The sequence below is a fragment of the Furipterus horrens genome, unplaced genomic scaffold (genome assembly GCF_987537825.1).
Source record: "Furipterus horrens unplaced genomic scaffold, mFurHor1.1.pri manual_scaffold_1, whole genome shotgun sequence".
Lineage (NCBI taxonomy): Eukaryota > Metazoa > Chordata > Mammalia > Chiroptera > Furipteridae > Furipterus > Furipterus horrens.
Window position 1 is genome coordinate 173046464 of NW_028327171.1, and position 19171 is coordinate 173065634.

General features: G+C 39.1%; 1 protein-coding gene across 3 annotated transcripts in view; it reads right to left on the bottom strand.

The window, feature by feature from the left end:
- Window positions 1-16058, bottom strand: part of CCDC141 (coiled-coil domain containing 141) — a 165052-nt gene extending 148994 nt beyond the window's left edge. For all 3 annotated transcript variants that reach the window (XM_090281222.1, XM_090281213.1, XM_090281206.1), the window contains exons 1-2: window positions 15773-16058; window positions 13285-13407 (exon numbers count right to left, since the gene is read on the bottom strand). In XM_090281222.1, coding sequence (XP_090137348.1) covers window positions 13285-13407; window positions 15773-15874 — 225 coding nt within the window. In that variant the 5' untranslated portion in view covers window positions 15875-16058. The remainder of the gene's footprint in view (window positions 1-13284; window positions 13408-15772) is intronic.
- Between the last annotated feature and the right edge of the window lie 3113 nt (window positions 16059-19171).

Consider the following 19171-nt stretch of genomic DNA (forward strand, 5'->3'; position numbering starts at 1 on the left):
GCCGCTATTCAGTCTTCCACAGAAGTTAGCACCATAATAATAACCAAAATGTAAGATAATGAATACTTAGGAAATCACACATTTTTTTTTTTCAGGCAGTTTACGCCTTTATTTCACTATCAACATAGGTTATAGTCTCTGTAAACCATATGTATTTAAATTTTAGTTTAGTCATACAGTATGGAAGCAAAATGGTTCTCTGGCTTAACAACATTTTCTGATGCAAGAGAAACAGTCTACCACCTAATTCTGGCTGTGAAAATCTAACTGCACGGGCCTGTTTGATGGTGTTACTACCCTGTCCTGTTTGTGGGCTTCCCCTAATCCAAACTGGCATACAAGTAACACCTAGACTTCTGGTTGGCTTCCAGAACACAAGCTGCACCTAATGAGCTGCTGAAACCTGAGGGCCACAGCTGTCCTGAGTGGGAACTGCTTTTTACTGAAAGCTAGACCACAGCCCTCACTGAATTAAGAATTCTTGTGTCAACACTTTAACTTTCAAGGGTTCTTGTGCTAAAACCAAGTTAGTATAACATCAGATGGTTTTGTTGCTGCTAGGGAATGTCGGTAACATAAGCAGTGATAAAAGACTAAATTAAGAAAGCCAGCTTGGAAACTTCTGGCATTGTATTGAATTAGTCAATTTGGACTTAAAAACATAAGCATTTTTTTTTTAAATCACTTTTAAAACCAGAGCCATTTACAAATAGGCCAGAAAATCCATTCATAGTGAAAACACCAGAACAACCTTTATCTTTCAAAGGTACAACTTAGTCCCTTTATAATTAAATGTAAACAGAATCAGATATTTTCTTTCCTTTTCCTCAATTTACTACAAAACAACAGTTGTTTAAAACAAGATTTCTTGAGGGAGTGGGCAGAGTAGTGGGGAGCAACAGGGAAAAAGTGGGACAACTGTAATAAAAAAAAAAAAAGAAATTTAAAAAACAAACAAAAAAACCCATTTCTTTTGTACAGATCCAACAAATGATGGTATTTTAACAGATTTTAAATGCACCCCAGAAGCTCTAAGACATTATATTTTTATAAATTTATCTGCTTAATTTTTACTTCTTGGGTATTTGCATATAAATGACTTCCATGTCTGCTCTGTGAAATGAAGTAAATAATATAATTAGAAATAATCTACAGGTGCATGGATTAGATTATTCATGATGCTTTCTCTGAGAGAGTTGTTTAGACTTCACTTACCTTTCCCTCAATGTTCTGTAACCTTTTATGTTACTGAAAAAACAGAGTCCTGGATGCTTATCAAGAATGCCATTGTGTTTCAGTGGAGAACTTGAACTCTACTATGCTTGAATAATAATAATAATTATGATAATAATAATAATAAAATGCAACAACAAAGAAAATGACACATTCCCTAATACTTGATGAAAGCAAGAACATTGGGAAGTTTTTGTACCAAACAGAAGGATAAATAAACACAAGTATTAAACTAACATTTGCTCACAGGTTGAAGCCAAAGTAAAAAGATAGCTACTTCTGACTTGAAGAGTTTGCACTCTTTCTTGCCTCAGAAACTTCTTACACCACTTAATTCCACAGCCCACAAACAAGGTTGACCTTAAATTTTACCTTCTCCATGAAACAACTCCAGCTAAATTAATTTATCTTCCCCCCTGAACTTGCCTATAGTACTTTCTCTATCAATGTCTTTCATCTGGGGACTTGCTCCTCTAGGGCTTAATGTTGTGATTTCACTGTTATTTAATTGCTTCATGGGTCTACCAGGGTCATTTTCCCCTATGTTGTTAGACATTAGAGATTTCTGGAGGCCAAGGATGTCTCACATTTCTTTTGTGTCTCCCTACTCTCCAATGCCAAGCACAGAGCCAGAAACACAGCAGACAGGGAATCTAGCCTCATAGAGCAGAGCCATTCTGATACTAATGCAACATGGTTCCTGCAAGTCCTGTAAGACCCACAGCTTTAAGTTGATAAGAAACTATTGAGTGGTTCTTTTCAGTCAGATAGAAAATGACTTTTACCATTCTTGTAACTCTCCTGAAAAAGTGGGATTTTGTAGTTCAGCTAATGGTCCAAGGGCATGCGGCATGCCGAGTACAGGTACACAGAGATGACTGCTGGAGGCGGGGTCCCAGCCCCGCTGCTTTCCAGTTGTGTGGCAAATTACCTGTGTGTGCATTGGTTTCTTCATTGTTAAAATGAGGATTAAAAATATTAGTAGCTAATAATCATTCAACACTGTGAGAAGCCCTGTTTCTAAATTCCTTAAGTATTAACTCACTGAATCCCCACACCCAGCTTAGAAGCAGGCACTATTATTACCCCATTTTACAACTGAAGAAGCTGAGACAGAGGGAGGAGTACTTTTCCCAGAATTACACACCTAAGCAGCAACACTGGGATTCATATCCAGGCAGGCAGAACTTACCAGCTCAACTTCTAAGGCGTGTTGCCTCACATAAAATTTATCTACGCTTTTTTAAAAGGATTAAACAAACTGATACATTTAAATCATTTAAATATATTTAGTATTTGATTTAACTTTTAAATTTTAAAAAGTGATTGGCACATAGTAATCACGCAATAAAAGCCCATTGTATCATGTTTTATACGTATGTCATGATTTAGGCTCCAAAACTCTTACAATTTAGACAAAAATTATTCAGAAAGCCCTAACCAGGGTGGCTCAGTGGGTTGGGCATTGTCCCACAAAGTGAAAGAAAGGTTAGGGGGTCAGGGCACATGCCTGGGTTGCAGGCCAGATCCCTGGTTGAGGGCGTGTATGAAAAAAACAGATCAATGTTTCTCTCCCTCTCTTTCTCCCTCCCTCCCCTTCTCTCTAAAAATAAATACAATCTTTAAAAATACTTATTTAAAAAATATTATTCAGATAATAAAATATGCCAACAAAATCTCTGTTCAGAGGGAAGCTTACACTCTTAGGAGAACTATGTACATATATAAAAATATTAAGCAAACCAATGTTAGAAGCAACACTAACTGATGAGTAAGAGCCCATTAGAGCTACAGGAGGCAAGTGCTGATGGTCTCTGCCCCACCCACAGAGTCTTATCTCGTAGGGCTTTAGGTACCCGAGATGATTCTGATGTAAATACTCATAAACCACACTCTAAACACATTATATAGACTGCACTTGAATAACTACCATATTAGAGGGTGAGGCTGTACTCATAACCTAATGAGGTTCTGATTTTAAAGCCCAGGGAAAACAAATAGAGAGAGATGGAACCGAGCTCAGGGAATGCTTCCCAGAGGAGGGGGACTAAGCATTCCAAAACAAGCATATCAATAATTCACTCGGAAACTTATCCTCTGGCTCAGTTAAAAGAAGAATAATGACACATATCAGAAAAACTAATAGTATGAATAATTTATCAATTCCACCATGTTCTCTTAGGAGCCTGAATATTCTGTACATTAATAATTGAGTCTTCTTAAAACAGAACTGTTGTGAACAAGAAGAGCGAAGTATGTTAATACTATTAAATCATTGCTATTTCATTTTTTCCCAACACTCCCTTTTGCATGTTTCTTTTATTACTACACAGAGATGATAAGATTCCTGAAATTATGTAATGGATATATGTACTAATTTATTTATTCATTCATTTATTCATTCATTCTACAAGCATTGATTGAACATATAATCCAAGCACAGTGTTAGGCCCTAGGGATAGAAATATGATTCTAAAGCCAGCTAGGATGAGAACTACCTTCACAATCACAAGACGGCGACAAAAATGAAACATATGTGGGTTTTCCATAAGACATATACTATAGTAGATACAATAGGCTACAAGTTACAGAGGGGACTCAGGGAAAGACTGGTTGATAGCATATATGGGGAGCATTCTAAAAAGATTTGAGAGAGCAATAATAAATTCTTCACTGTCAAATCTAAAGGCAAATTCCTCAAACACATTGCTGTGTCCAACACTACTCAATACTCTGTCTTGAAATTTCCTTTTCTGTAAACTTCTGTGATGAAACCCTTAATATTTTTGCCAATAACTTTCCATGGTCTGTTTTCCATTTCCATGATGGCACTTCTGTTCAAGTCTCTTAATGTGGTTCTTTAACAGTAATTGTTTCTCCTGGTTTGGGCCAGATTCTTATTCCTTATTGTACATCAAAATTACTGCAAAATCGACTTCTGGCCAAGATGGAGGCATAGACAGACATGCTGTGTCTCCCTCCACAACTAAGAAGGAATACAACTACCTCAAAACTAGAAACAACCAGAAGTTCCAGGAAATCAAAGTGCATGAAAGTCCAGCAAACAAAGATATAAAGAAGAAATACTCATCCAGACAGGTAGGAGGGGCGGAGCCGGGGAGGAGAGGACTCGTTGTGGTGGCGGCAGCAGCAGGCTGGCAGAAAGTGCAGTCGCACATTTTAAAAAGTCAGGAGGGACACCTGGGGAGCGTTCCCAGCTCCTCACCAGACCTCGTAGCTCCTGGCCCCAGCACTGAGGAAAATCAAGCCTCATCGCTTCTGACTGTGCAGACCAGTGGGGTTGGGGTGGAGGCAGAAACTGCCAGATTCTCAGCAGAGTCTGCTTGTTTAAATTGCCCCCACAGTCCTAGAATATCCGCAGACCCACCCACTCTGGAAATGACGGCCAGAGCAGCAGCTAGAGGGGCGCCAGTCCGGTGCGGAAGTGGGAGAGGTGCCTGGAAAAGGGGCGAGTGCTGGTTAGGCAGCATTGTTCCCTCTCAGACCTCTCCCCCATGTACAGCATCACAACGTGGTGAAACAGGTCACCCTGTACTGACCAATCCCTAAGGCTCTGCCTCTTAAAATGTAACAGGAGCAACAGCTCTGCCTAAGACACAGAGGCAAACAAACACAGGAGCCTGTCAGAATGAGAAGACAGAGAAGTATGGCCCAAAGGGGGAAATGAATCAAGGTTCCAGTGGGAGAACTAAGCGACAAGGAGATAGCCAACCTAACAGATGAGGAGATAGACAACCTAACAGACACAGAATTCAAAACACTGGTGCTAAAGATGTTCACAGGCTTGACAGATATGCTTGAGTATGGCAAATGCATAAGAGAAGAAGTGAAGACTATGCTAAGTGAAACGAAGGAAAATCCACACAAAACCAATGGTGAAGGGTAGGAAACCGGGGTTCAAATCAATGATCTGGAACATAAGGAAGAAAAAAACAGTCAATCAGTGCAAAATGAGGAATCAAGAATTGAAAAAAATGAGGAGAACTTCCCAAATTTTGCGAAGGAGATAGACATACAGGTCCGGGAAGCACAGAGGGTCCTGGGTGAGCTGGACCCAGAGGAGACCACACCAGGTTGCATCATGATTGAGATGCCAAAGGTGAAAGATAAAGAGAGAGTCCTGGGGGAAGCAAGAGAGAGATGGAGAGTTGTCTACAGAGGGGTGCCTATAGGACTATCAGCTGATTTCTCAGAGGGCACTTTGCAGGCAGGAAGGGACTGGCAAGCAGTATTCAATGTGATGAATGGCAACCTGCAATCAGGATTGCTCTATACAGCAAGGCTATCATTTGGAATGGAAGGGAGATGAAGTGCTTCCCAGAAGAAGCTAAAGGAGTTCATCATCACCAAGCCACTATTATATGAAATGTCAAAGAGACTTACTTAAGAAAAAGAAGATCAATACAATGAACACTAAAATGACAACAAACTCACAAGTATCAACAACTGAATAAAAAATAAAAACAAAATCCTACTGAGCAAACCAGCATTGGAACAGAATCATATGTATGGGGATCATTTGGAGGGTTATCAGCTGGGAGGGGGAAGGGGAAGAAATGGGGAAATGGAGCAGGGACTAAGAAGCATAACTGGTCGGTAAAAAATAGACAGAGGGAAATTAAGAATAATATAGGAAAGGGTGAAGCCAAAGAACTTATATGCACAACCCATGGACATGAACTAAGGGGGGTGGGACTGCTGGAGGGAAGGGGGGTACTGGGCAGAGGGGAGCAAAGGGGAAAAAAATTGAAAGTACTGTAACATAATCAATAAAATATACTTAAAAAAAACTTTTAGAAAAATTACTGCAAAATCCTTTTTAAAATGTACAGGTGCCCCAGCCTTCCCTTGACTCTTTGGGTTCAGCGGCAGGATATATGAATCATGTGCTTTCTTTTCAAGCTCCCAGGTGATTCTTATGCCAGCCAGGATGAGAACTATCTTCTTAGGCCTTCTTTAAGTGTTCGAAGTGGAGATCATTCATTTTTATATTATTCCTTTTCATTGGTTTTTGGAACTGGCTACAGTCCTGGGCCTGGAAATAGCCATCCGCCTGAGAACTCTAGAGCAAGAAGTCAGCATTCCAGACTTCTCTATCCTTAATAACATGAGATCAATTCTACTGCAGCCACCTGGGACACTCCTCTTGTCCTTGGTCACTTGTGTAAAACCCTCAGGTCTTCTATCCTCTTTAAAATCTCACTGTTCCTCTTTCTTCAACACTTCACAACTGATTCTTATGAAAATACAGATTCATAGTAAACAAACTGTTTACTAATTCTCATACTCTACTACTTAAATGAAGGTTGCTCACTTTCCCTAACCCTGGTTTCTTTTATGCTAGCAAAAGCTTCTTTCTCAATCAGCATCACCCTTTTGCACCAGTCAAACTTATTACAGGAATGAATGAACAGTGAGCAACAAATTAACTATGTATAAGATTATTGAGATGATACTTTCAGAATTTACATCCAGAGAATTCACCATTTAATTACTGCCTGCTAACTGTCAGTCTTCCAATAATATTAGTATAAAGTTTTCTTTTCATTTATTTCATATGCTTATGTTAATTCACTTGTTTAAAAAATTACTTAAGTGATATCAATTGCAATATTGCCAAACACATGCACAAATACATTTACACACATACAAATTTTTACAAACATTACACTGGAAAAAATATTTCTACTCCTGTGTATCTAAAAACATCACATTATTAATTGCCTTCAAAATTTCTATTAGAAATATTTTGGTCTAGTTGCTTTCATTTCTTGTTCCTGAAAAAAATCTCATCTCATAATTATCCTTTTCAGGTCCTACATACATTTGCTTGATTATAGGGAGACTTTTCCTGAGCTAAAAATAAATAAATAAATAAACAATTCTCATTCCCAGAAGACTGTCTTCTTTATTCTTTACATCTGCACTGTTCAATACGGTAGCCACTCATCATTTAGATTGTGGCTTGTTCAAATTGTGATCTGCTACATATTGCACTTGGAAGAGTTAATACAAAAAATTTAAAGTATGTCAATAGCTTTTATAATAATTGCATGTTAAATGATAATATTTTAGATATATTGGGGGTAAATTAAGCATCTTTTAATTAATTTAATTTAATTTTTAAGGTTTTCCTGTTGGGTGAGTTTTGGTAATCTGTGGCTTTCAAAGAATTGGCTCGTTTTATCTAAATTGTTGAATTTATGTGCATAGAGTTGTTCCCAGTATCCCCATAGTGATGTCCCATCTTTCATGTCTAATACTGCCAATTTTTGTCTTCTCTCATTTTTCTTTTTTTAGTCTGGCAAGAGGCTTATCAATTTTATTGACCTTTTCATTGTTCTACTGTTTTTCATTGATTTCTAATCTCCTCTTCATTTTTTCCTTCGTTCTGCTTGTTTTGGTTTTAATTTGTTCTTATTTTCTAGTTTCTTAGGGCGAAAACTTAGATTGTTGACTTGATATATTTATGCTTTTCTAATATAAGTATTTAATGCTTTAAAATTTATATGTAGCTATTAGAAAATTTAAAATTACATGTATGACTTACATTTCTAGTTTGCATTATATATTTCTATTTATTGCTGCTCTGAGAAGTATAATGCATTAGCAAGGATTTTTTCAACACATTAATAAATGTTTAATAGGCAATGAGATCGATGAATCAAAGAATGTTAGGCTCTCAGAAAGCTGTCAGCAATAGCCTTGGCTGATTTAAGTTTCTCTAGTTCCAATTATGTAAAAACTTCAGATATGTTTTGAGCTGAAACTTTTTTTTGATGTGGCAGGGCCACATAGGGACAGTTTACTGCAGTTAACTACATATCTTTCTCTATACTTTTTGTCTATTTTTTCATAAAGAAAATTAAAACATACATACAAACCCAAAAGGGAGCATTGAGCTGAAATTTAAATTTAAAAAAAAAGTGTCCTATGAAACTAAATTTGATAGCTTGTGGGTTCTTGAGTTCGCTGAATACTAACAGAGTAGTTAGGATTTCTTTTAAGAAAATTAGATCACCATCTACATAATCTAAGTTAAGGAGCTGAAAGGTGAGACTGCTTTCTCATTTTCTCTGTCTTTTCATTTCACTGTCTTGACTTAATATCTCAGATTTGTACCATGGAAGCCTCCTGAAAGGCCCTCTGACCTGAAACCTGGGGCTTTGGTTTCCTCACTCTGCTGTGCACTTCCTGCCACTGTGTCTGTGGTACCAAGCAGCTTGGAGAACAGTGGGAAGTAAACAGCAATGTGAATTTATCACGAGCTCTGATGCTGTTATTCCTCCAGAGAGAGGGTTCCCCTCTTTCAGGCTTAGGCACCTGCTGGCTGCCTCCACCTTCCCCATCACTGCTGTCTTTAGGGGATTGCCTGGGCTGGGGCAGAGAGAATAGAAAAACAAAAAGCAAAAAACAAAGGCAGGGAACTTATTTCCTTTCTGATCCCTGGAATTCCTTTCTACTGCTCAGACCTGAAAAAGAAGACTTGTGGAGCTTTTGCTGTCCACATCTGGTACATTCCTCAGGTGTCAACCTGCCATTGAATCCAAGCTGGGCAACATTGGAGAGAGAACAAACAACACCACTGCTGGGGTGGTATTTAGAATTCTGATGTCTTTCCTTAGTCTCCCTGCTAGGCTTTACTTTCAGCATCCTCAGCAAACATACATTCTGTCTGAGTTTATATTTGCATTTAATGGAGACTGTGTAGAAGGTGTTTAATCCATTTTGCCTGGAACTGAAACTGGTATTCAATTTTAAAACAATTTTTTAAATAATATTTTATTGATTATGCTATTACAGTTGTCCCATCCCACCCCCCCTTTGCTCCCTCTCCACCCAGCACCCCTCACTCCCTCAGGCCATCCCCACACCATTGTTCATGTCCAGGGGGCATGCATATAAATTTAAGAAGTACAAATAGGTAGTTACAGAATGGCCATGGGGATATAAAGTACAGTATAAGAAATGGAGTAGACAGTTTTTTAAAGAAAAAAAAATCTAATCTCACTCAAGTCCTTGAACTCAAGTATGTGGTAGGAGGGAGGTGAAATATTTGGGAAATTTATAGAGGACAGAGCTAACCATAAAACCGTAAGAAGTTTGCTTTATTCTCCTGAGGGATAATAACTAGATGAATTTGTCATGAGAAGGAGACAGTCATATCACTTGAAAATCTCTTGAGGTTGACATATTAATCCATTATAACATATCTAAGACAAAGTCTATAGTTTAGAAAAGATGCATTCTGCTAAGGCTAATCATAGTGGACTTTAAACACACAAAACAATCCCCTCATTCTCATTTAAGTGTAATACACACATCTTTTCTTGAATAGAAAGACCTATTGTCTTTTGGACAGAATGCAAAAAGTATCTTTTTACCCTAGCGACTGATTTAACTCAGCAGTGTTATAGACTGGGAGTGAAGGTAGAGTGGGCCCTGTTACTGCCTTACCTTAGCTGCCCCTCACTTATATTTCCTGAACTGTCAGTCAAATCTCAGACCAATACTTCTGTCATAACAAATAAAACCTATGGGTTCTACTTTCCACAAGAAATGTTTGTAGATTTATATTATAAAGAAGAACTGCTTTCCAAATAAACAATTAATAGCTTGGAAACTACAGGCCTATGATCTCAAAAATGCTAACTGTGATCCCGGCTTTTGACCCAGGTTTCAAATAGGAATGTGTTTGGCGACAAATACTATAAAGCCCAACCAACACTGGCTTAAACACCCAAGAGTTTGTTTATGTCACAACAAGAAGCCTGGGACTCGGCATAATCATCCACAGTATGAAAGACACATAAACAATCAATTTATAAATGTATTCCTCTATTGTTGGACATTGTTTTGTTTCCAGTTAGGCTATTCTATTTAAAAACATGTGAAAAGATGCTCGTTATCACAGCAAAGCATCTTCATATCTATATCCTCACAGGATTGTTTCATACTTTGGAAGACTATGCCAAGCCCCAGGCTTCTTGTTGTGACATAAACAAACTCTTGGGTGTTTAAGCCAGTGTTGCTTGGGCTTTATGGTATTTTTCACCAAATAAACACCAAGTAAACAGTCATCATAGCCATTGCCTTCTGTTCTAATTATCTATTGCTGTGTAACAAGTGGCTGCAAATTCTAATGATCTAACAACAATTAGTAATTTTGCTCACGATTTTCAATGTGGGCAGAGCTCAGTGGGGAATATTTGTTTCTGCTCCACACACATCATCTGGGAAGTCCACTAGGCCTGGACAATCTACTTCCGAGATGGGCTCAGAGGCTCACTCACACGACTGTCAGCAGGGATCTCAGCCAGAGATGTTGTTGGGAGCCTCAGTTCCTCTCCACACAGACCTCAGTACAGTGCTGCTTGACTTCCTCACTAGTTGGTTAGGTTTCAAGAGTGACTATTTGAAATTACAAAAATTAAAAGCAGCCAGTCTCTTAAGATTGGGCCCAGAAACTGCCACAGCATCATCTATACTGTATTCTTTTGGTCAAAGCACTCCCAGAGTCTATCCAGTTTTAAGGGAATGGACATAGACTCCACTTCTCAATGGGAGGAGCACCAAAGGGATTCATGACCATTTTCATCTACCACAGTCTTCCTTTGTACTGAGTCCTCCTAGAGTTGTGTTTGCTCTAACCATGCCATGCCTCTGTTCCCTGCAGAAATGTGGAAGATGCCTCTCTTCCTGAGTCTGTGTCACTTGGTGTCCCATCCATTAACACTGGAAAATGATGCTACTATTTAAAATTTCTTGAGGATGGGTGGCTGTGTTGATAGTGATGGGTGTGGTGGGTGATGGTATTGGAGATGGATATTAAGAGGTCATAGGCTAAAGGCCTATGCGAAGTCAAAAGCCCTTTTCACTTGAGACCTCATGTTCTTAGACCCACAGGCAAAGGGGAAGTATAGTTCCACATCCCATGACACAGATATACAATTATATGAAGCTTCCCTCATCTTACAGATAAAAAGCCTTTAGTCCAGAAGGCTAGTCCATAGTCAGAATACTGGTTTAAAAAGACAACAAGACTCTAGAATATAGAACAAGCACCTTTTGAAGATGCATCCTGTCAAATGAAAAACCCTTTTCCAACCAAGCTCCTGAGTTAATTTCAATATACAAATTTGAGCAGAGTTGTTAGGGAGAGCTGAATTGCTCCATCTAAGAAAGCATTCTCCCTGGAGCTGTGGGCCTGCACAGGAATAGGGGTCTGGGAGAAAAGAGGTGGCCTGAGAGACCCAGACTGCTGTGAGCTTCCACCACCCACAGTTCCTCAGTGGATCTGAAAATGATGGCTAGGCACCAACTGTTAGTGGGACCTGGAAAAGGGATATAGTTTCAAGTCCAGATTAACTCCAGGAACAGGTGCCTATGAAGGAGCTGAAGACAGCGGAGACCAAGGGATGGGCAAGAATTGCGAGGAAGCTGTTGGGTTTCCAGAATTCATGGAAAACTCATAATCTTGAGTTGTTAGCCGAATTACACAAGTGGCATAATTAGTGCTAAAACATAGGTCTTTTGATTCCTGGTTCAAGGCTCTTTCTCATCATAATATGGTTTCGTAGATAAATAAAGGACTTCCTGGTGGGCAGGGACTGAAGACAGCCCAGAGCCCAGAGCACAGAGCAAGGAGCTGTCTAAACAGGAATATAAATTCTGGATTCTAGTGGACTCTGATTCCACACTAATTCTTTCTTCAACTTCTCAGTCTCATTTACCTGATTACTTTTACTACTGTCCAATCAGAAAACCACTATTAGTATAAATCAAATGTAGATCAGAGCTGCCTCTAAATCTAGGAAGTGAAATTTTCAAAGAAGCCACATTAAAGTACTAAAAACACAGGCTATCTAGTCCTTGCAGGCCTCTGAATCAAACCTCTTTGTTCTTAGTGATATCATTCATTTGCCAGGGAAGGTTATGACTCACAGGACTGGCTGCATCACAGGTCTCCATCCTTAGAAGGAGAAACCACTTGGGGTTTAATGGTTTACCTGTCACTGTCTTAACCCTCTTAATCATTTTATCTTTGAATGCATGTTTTATAAGCCAAGTCCAACGGGGCAGCAAAGGAAGTACTGGAGGACTGGCGCCTCACTGCACATGTTGTCCTTCCTCTTGGGAATAGCCTCTTTGCTATCCTGTCTGCTTCCCTGCCCCTGCTCAGTGCCCTCTGTCATCTGCCCAGGCAGGGGTCAGGACAGCTCAGTGCCCACTCTGCACTGAGCCATGGTCTAGCCCAGTGCCTGAGGCTCCACACATATCCTCCTGCCTGAAGGAGCCACACATTAAATAGCAGATTAAACAAACAAACAAACAAAAATAAAAAACAAAAAAGCAAAGGCCATGACTGGTCAAGAAAAAGCTTTATCTTGCTTTTTGAACAGGGAGCCGCAATGTTCATTCTGCACTGGGCCCCACAAATGACATAGCTGGCTCTGATTAGATACCTTATCTGGTCATCACAAGCCAATATTATTTTTATATTCTTAACTAAATAACCATAACACATATGGAATGATAACTCTGACTTTACTAAAAGAAGTTTTTGTTTGTTTATTTTCAAGAACTCTTAATATTAAACATAAAATCAGGTATTTTTAATAGTTTAACAGAAGGGAAAAAAACCTCCATATTATTCTTGCCAGTAGGTATCGTTAACAATAGAAAATCTGGATCTGTTGTTGTGACTTGACAGTATGATGCATGAAATGGAAAAATGATGGCATATTTTTTCACTGAGGCAGCCAGGAAAAAAAAAATTACTTATTTCTCCACAGTAAAAATAATTACTCCATATTTTCTATCCCAGTATGGAAAGTTTTAAAAACTCTGTTACTCATCTCCAATGTTGGTATTTGCTTATAAATAACTGTAGTGTTTTTCCATTCTCTGTCTAGCACAATGTTAAAAGAGCCATAGGCCAGTGACAACAGAGGAATCAAGAGAAAATATCAGAAATGACTTTTTATTTGTTTTTAGTTTTATATCTGCGTTATATCTTATCTTTCTTACCTTAAGCTTGACCAAAAGAAATTCATGATCATGAAGAAGTTTTTGGGTTTCATCTTGACTGCTGCCAATTTCTAAAATATTGGGCTGTGAGTCAGCCAGCTGCAGTTGTACCCATTTGCCACACTAAAAATAAAAATGAAATGAAAAGCACTTTTAGTTCCTCTTGTTCCTTCCCATTCACCTTTCTCCTTTTTTTTTCTTTTCTTTTTTTAAGTTTCCAGTAGCACTGTGAACATTTCATTCTATTCTTTCCATAGAGATGAGCCTTAATACATTGAAATACAACAGGTCTAATATAAATCCATGCCCTGACTTTTTCTTTTTTATCCTCAGGATAAATTCTTTTCTACTGGCATGTTGGATGTGAATTTAAACTTCCCAAATGAGGAACATACACGATACATTATAAATTATTGAATATTACAAAATTACAAAATAATTCACGTAATTGTACATTCTCTCACTCACAAAAATTATTTTTCATAAAAATAGTAAAATTCCACTTGGGCAAGTAGGATGCAAACTTCACCATCGGAGAAGGTTTTGTGAATACCTTATAGGCTGATCAGTGTCTTTACACTGACCTTGATAGTTCAACCAGAAAAAATAAACAACAGGTGAAACAACTGATTTGTATCTTATTTCAAAGTTAAAACATAACATTTTCTAACTTTTGCTGTTGTGTATTCAATAAAGTATGCAGGAAAATGTCAATAAAATTAGGCACATGTGACAACTGCCATTTGAAAGCAACCAATTTGTTTTCCACACTCGGGACTCATTCACTGCTCTAAGACATAACTGATCGCTGTGTTTCCTGAGGAACTGCTTTTCTAAGAAGGAAAGACTGATTAAGCAAGAGGTCCTACTAACAGGCACATGCCTGCGGGTAGAACTGCTGAAATGAGAAAAATGTATGTCTGTTCTAGATAATTAGTGCCCTGAGACTGGAAATAAGAAGCCCATGTATATCAGACATAGGCACTTCTTTTCCTTTAAGATGGACATTGCACTTTGGGATTTATGTATTTGATGTGGATGGCAGTGAGTTAAGGGAGCTGGGGAGGGGTTCTTAGGAACACAGTTCAGTTAAAATAGGAATTTCCAGTGTAATTTTAGAGGGTTTTTTTCATACTGTCACTCTACCGCTGATTCTCTTATAATCTATTCCATATGCATAATTCTTTATCCTGCTCTACAAAAAATGTCATATTTGAGGGAAAGAAAGTTAACTTTTTTTAAACAGTGAGTTTGCTTCTTTACCTTCATTGCTAAAATCTACAGATTCTCAAAGCATCATAAAATCATATGGAAATTATCAACTTTTGCTACTTTTGCTTCAGGCTTTTTCCCATGTCCACTCACTGCCTTTGAAGAGTCAAGAGGGCAAGGGACTCCGCAGAGGTCCTGTTTATGTGGGGCCAAGTCTCAACAGCACTGGGAAATGCCCTGGCTAGGAACATACAGTGTTCAGTGCTACAAGAATAAATTATATTGGTCAATGTCAAGTGCTGCTTTTCTGTTATAATTTTCACATTAAGATAAAATTCACAGAATTAAGTGAAATTAAGCAGACCGTTATCATCCATGCTCTAATCAAAGGCCAGAAAAGTCCTTCATTTAAGCCTAGTGGGATCCTGAAAGGAACTGGCTGGTAACTACCAGCCTGTTTGCTAAATTCCCTTCATTAAACATTGAATTCCTTAGGTAGTGAACTGTCTAAATCCAAGCATAATTTCATGGGGTTTTGCAAGGCATCTGCATGGGAAATAAAATCATGGTTGTCTTCTTCAACCTAAACATGTGTTACCATCTTTGGACATGGGCATATAACTTGACATAAAGTGTGTCATAAAACATAAGTCACCAGTGGCTTCAACTTCCTGCTGTTAAGAGCAAATCTGACACATGCCCTTTGCACTTCCCCTGGCAGGGTCTTCATTCTCCCAACAATGTGACAAGGATGTACCAGTGCTTTTGCCATGTCACACCCAGAGCAAAGGAAGGCATAAGTCAGAGCCTCTCACTAAGTGTCCTCTGAGTTCCATCCTGCTCGAAACGATGCCACCCCCTGTCTGCTAGGACTCTCCTCTTCCCTCCTTCTCACACCCACTCTCAAAATTCACAAACATTTTACAGGTCCACTTGACTCTTTAGCCTGGCAATCACGAGTTTGTAATCATGAATTCCTTGCCTTTAAAAATCAAATTGAAAATAGATGGTTTAGTTTTTTTTTATTTATATATTTATTTATTTTTAACCAAGCTGCTGTAAATCTTTTCTCACTAACTGAAAGAGAAACTGCAGTAACCGGCTGAAACTTAGTAGAGGTTTCTCTTAGCTGCTGCTTTAAGAAAATACTAAGATGTACTTGCTCTGTAATCTTCTATATGCTTTGTACTGCTGATTGTGTGGAATGTTCTTTAGGTTTATCCACACACATCAAGACGCCCAGAGCCACACAGAAAAAAGAAAGCTGTTAGCTTACCTTTATGACAGCTATAACGATTTTAGAGTCTCCCGCCTGCACAGCTACTGAACTGACTGTTGTCGTAGAAAACTCCACTCCAGGATTTCCTTGACTGGACATGGTACTTTAGAACCAGAGTTTATACTTTGGGCAGCCTTTGTACAGATGTGTGTCTGCTGGTCATTTCAGAAGGCAACCACAGAAGTTACTTGGATTCATTCAGGGGAAGAGCTCAGCTCCCACTGATTACTCTGCCAGAAGGAAAGAACAGGAGGTTAAAAATAGACAACCCCATTGAGTTTATCATGAGGGAGAGAGAGAGAACGGGAGAGAATCGCCACACCCCTAGTATGGTAACACTAAGCGCCTGTTATTTTTGCCATTATCTTAAATGTAGAGGGCAGCTTCTAGCTCTCTTCCTATCAGCTGATGTTTGATAGCAAATAGGAAAAAAAAATTACATTCTGACAACCTAAATTAATTTTGCCATTGAATCTATACAGTTATAGTGGACTTTGAAACCAGTCACTGACCTGGATATCAACTTTTCAAGACATTTGAAGTCTCCTTTACACAAAGAAAAGCTTCCAACATGTATTTTAAAAGTAAGTTCTGGTATTTGGTTTGGGGATTAGGCGGCTACAAAAATGCTTGAAATGCATTTTTAGATTAACCTGCTTTTCTAAAATTTACTGCCTTTTGTAAAAGAAAGTTTATATGGCATAATCACATTTTCTCAGAGCCTCAGATACTTAAAAAGTATTTCAACAAGCATTTATCAGCAGATACCTACCATTTCAGAAGTTCTTTGTAACTACTGCACTCCACTGAACAGCATTTTTAAACTCAGTTCTCACAAATACTAAGAAGTAATACACTTTGCTGTTACCTTTTAATTGCAGTGAGAAATTTTTGTTTAATTAAAGTTTAACACTATGTATATTTTTCTACAATGAAATAAAAGATAGCACTGGACTTCGGATTTGGTTTTTATTCTTCTCCTATTGCCTACACAGGAAAATTGTAGACAGCATTGAATCAGAGCCCAAGATGGGCAGATTAATCCTATTGCTAGAAACTCAGTGTGTCACAAGTTGTCCGTGGTATTAAACAGCAGCTGTTGGATCCCTGTCAAAGAACAGCTGAAAATAACACTGATGTGTGGGTTAGAGGTCAGATACAAACACATCAGAGATACTGACTCCAATGCTGCTGGAGCCATCAGAAATCTCTGGGACAAAGCCAGAACGGAGGAGATAGCTATAAACAGTTAAATCAGTCTACTTACTGTTAAACCCTTAGTTCAATTTAAAAGCACATTCAGGTTCGGGGCCAATGTTCAGAAGACTGAGTCAGCACCATTGCTTTGTTTAGCTAAGGTTCATGATAACATTCTTGAGTCAAGCGGGGGGAAGTGCATTTACATATATTTTGGTGTTCAGTGATTAATTTTGTTTTCCAGAGCATGTCATGGCAGCTCCACAATTGCATAGCCATGACGAGGGTCTGCTCTCAGCACCTGCCTGCTGCTCCAGTAAGAGGAAAAGAGTTCTTGGGCCCCACAAACCTCACCTGAAGGGAGCACTTGAAACAAGCTCAGGAGACCAGATGCCAAGACACCATGATGTAGAAAATATTGTAGACAGTATCATTTTATGGGAAGGATAGAGAACTTGCAGAGAACGAACCTGACCTCTTTGTTGAGGTTGCCTCAAGGTTGCAGGCAGACTGCTTCTGCTTGAGCAAATGTTGGGCCAAACAAACCAAAACCAACAGAACGAAACTAGTTTTCAGCTAATTGCCCTCAAAAAAAGAGAGTTGACAACTGTGTCACACCCTAAACTAAAATGCTCAAAGGAACATTGCGCAAGTCACTGTGTACATTGCCAATCAGAACAGCAAACATCAACCCACACCCAAAATACACAGTGCACTTGCACCCAAAGTTAATCCTATTGTTCGAAACTCCGTATGTATCATAAGTTGCATAAAGGCCCTCAGGAAGCAAAGGGAAATGTTGGCAGTGAGATGCAAAGACTATGTATGGTTAGGAATAGAGTGATTATGTCCACAAAGCCCCACTTAAGGTGGATGATTGTGTAAAGGGTGTGGAGGGCCGCGTGGAATGTGTGGAATTGCAGGCCCACACCAAAGAAAAAGGAGAAATGAAAAGGAGACAGAACATGGTGCAAAGTCTGATTAGTCCAAGGTTTAAGAGCAAAGGAAATTAAAAACATTTAAGACTTTGTCAAAAAATGAATCCAGTTATTCAGTAGGAAAGATGGTGCATTTTTATGCATAGATGACCTTTCTTTCTGTTAATTAGAGAAAGCATAAATCTAAGTGACCAATTTTTTTTTTAAATTCAAATTCTTGGCTTTAAAATCTTCAAAACACTTGACTGACTTCTCTTCCTCCCTCCCCTTTCCTTGCTATTTTTCTCCTCTTCATCTATTTTGTCCTTCCCCCTACAGGAGCTGTGCTGATCAGGCCGCTCTATCCACATCTACCTCATTTAGAACCCTGGCCCATGATCTTCATCTGGCATAATATTTAATTATAAATTGCATAATTAACTCTGGTAAGCAGTTTAGAGAATAGTTAGTATAAAATATATTATACTATAGAAATCAAGGGAGTACTTTCAGCCAAGATGGCGGCCTAGACTGACAATCTCTGTCTCCCTACACAACTAAGAAGGAATACAACTACCACAAAACCAGAAATAAGCAGAAGTTCCAGAAAAAAAAGCTACATGGAAGTCCAACGTACGAAGTTATAAAGAAGTGGTGCTTGTCCGGACTGGTAGCCAGGGCGAAGCCAGGGTCAAGCTGTGCTGGTGGCGGCAGCTGTGGTGACAGCGGTGGTATAGTGGTAAACACAGACGCCCGAATTCAAGAGGAGGTGAGAAGCGCCTGGGGAGCATCCCCAGCCGCAGACCAAACCTGTCAGCTCGCGATTCCAACGCTGGGGAAGGCAGACCCGGATTGCCTCGGACTGTGAGGCCCAGGGGGTATGGGGACAGAGGAGGAGGCTCCTGGTCTCTCAGCAGAGTGAACAGCAGGAATCCGTCTTGGACCCCCGCCCCCACACAAAGTGCCACAGTGTGGTGAGGAAGGTCGCCCGGTAGTGACGAGTGCACGGGGCTCCACCTCCTATAGCGTAGGAGGTGTGACAGCCCCGCTCAGGAAGCAAAGTGCAGTAGTCCCTCTCTATATTGTGGTTCACTTATCACGGCCTCACTGCATTGTGGGATTTTTAAAAATATTATACTTAATTATTTATCGGGGATTTTTCGCGATATCGTGGAATTTTACGGTACTGTATATGTATGTTGTTAGTTACATAGGTTTAAGGGTGTAGAATATGTTTAAGAACATAAGTAGTGTTTATAAAAGTGTGGAAAAGGTTAATAAG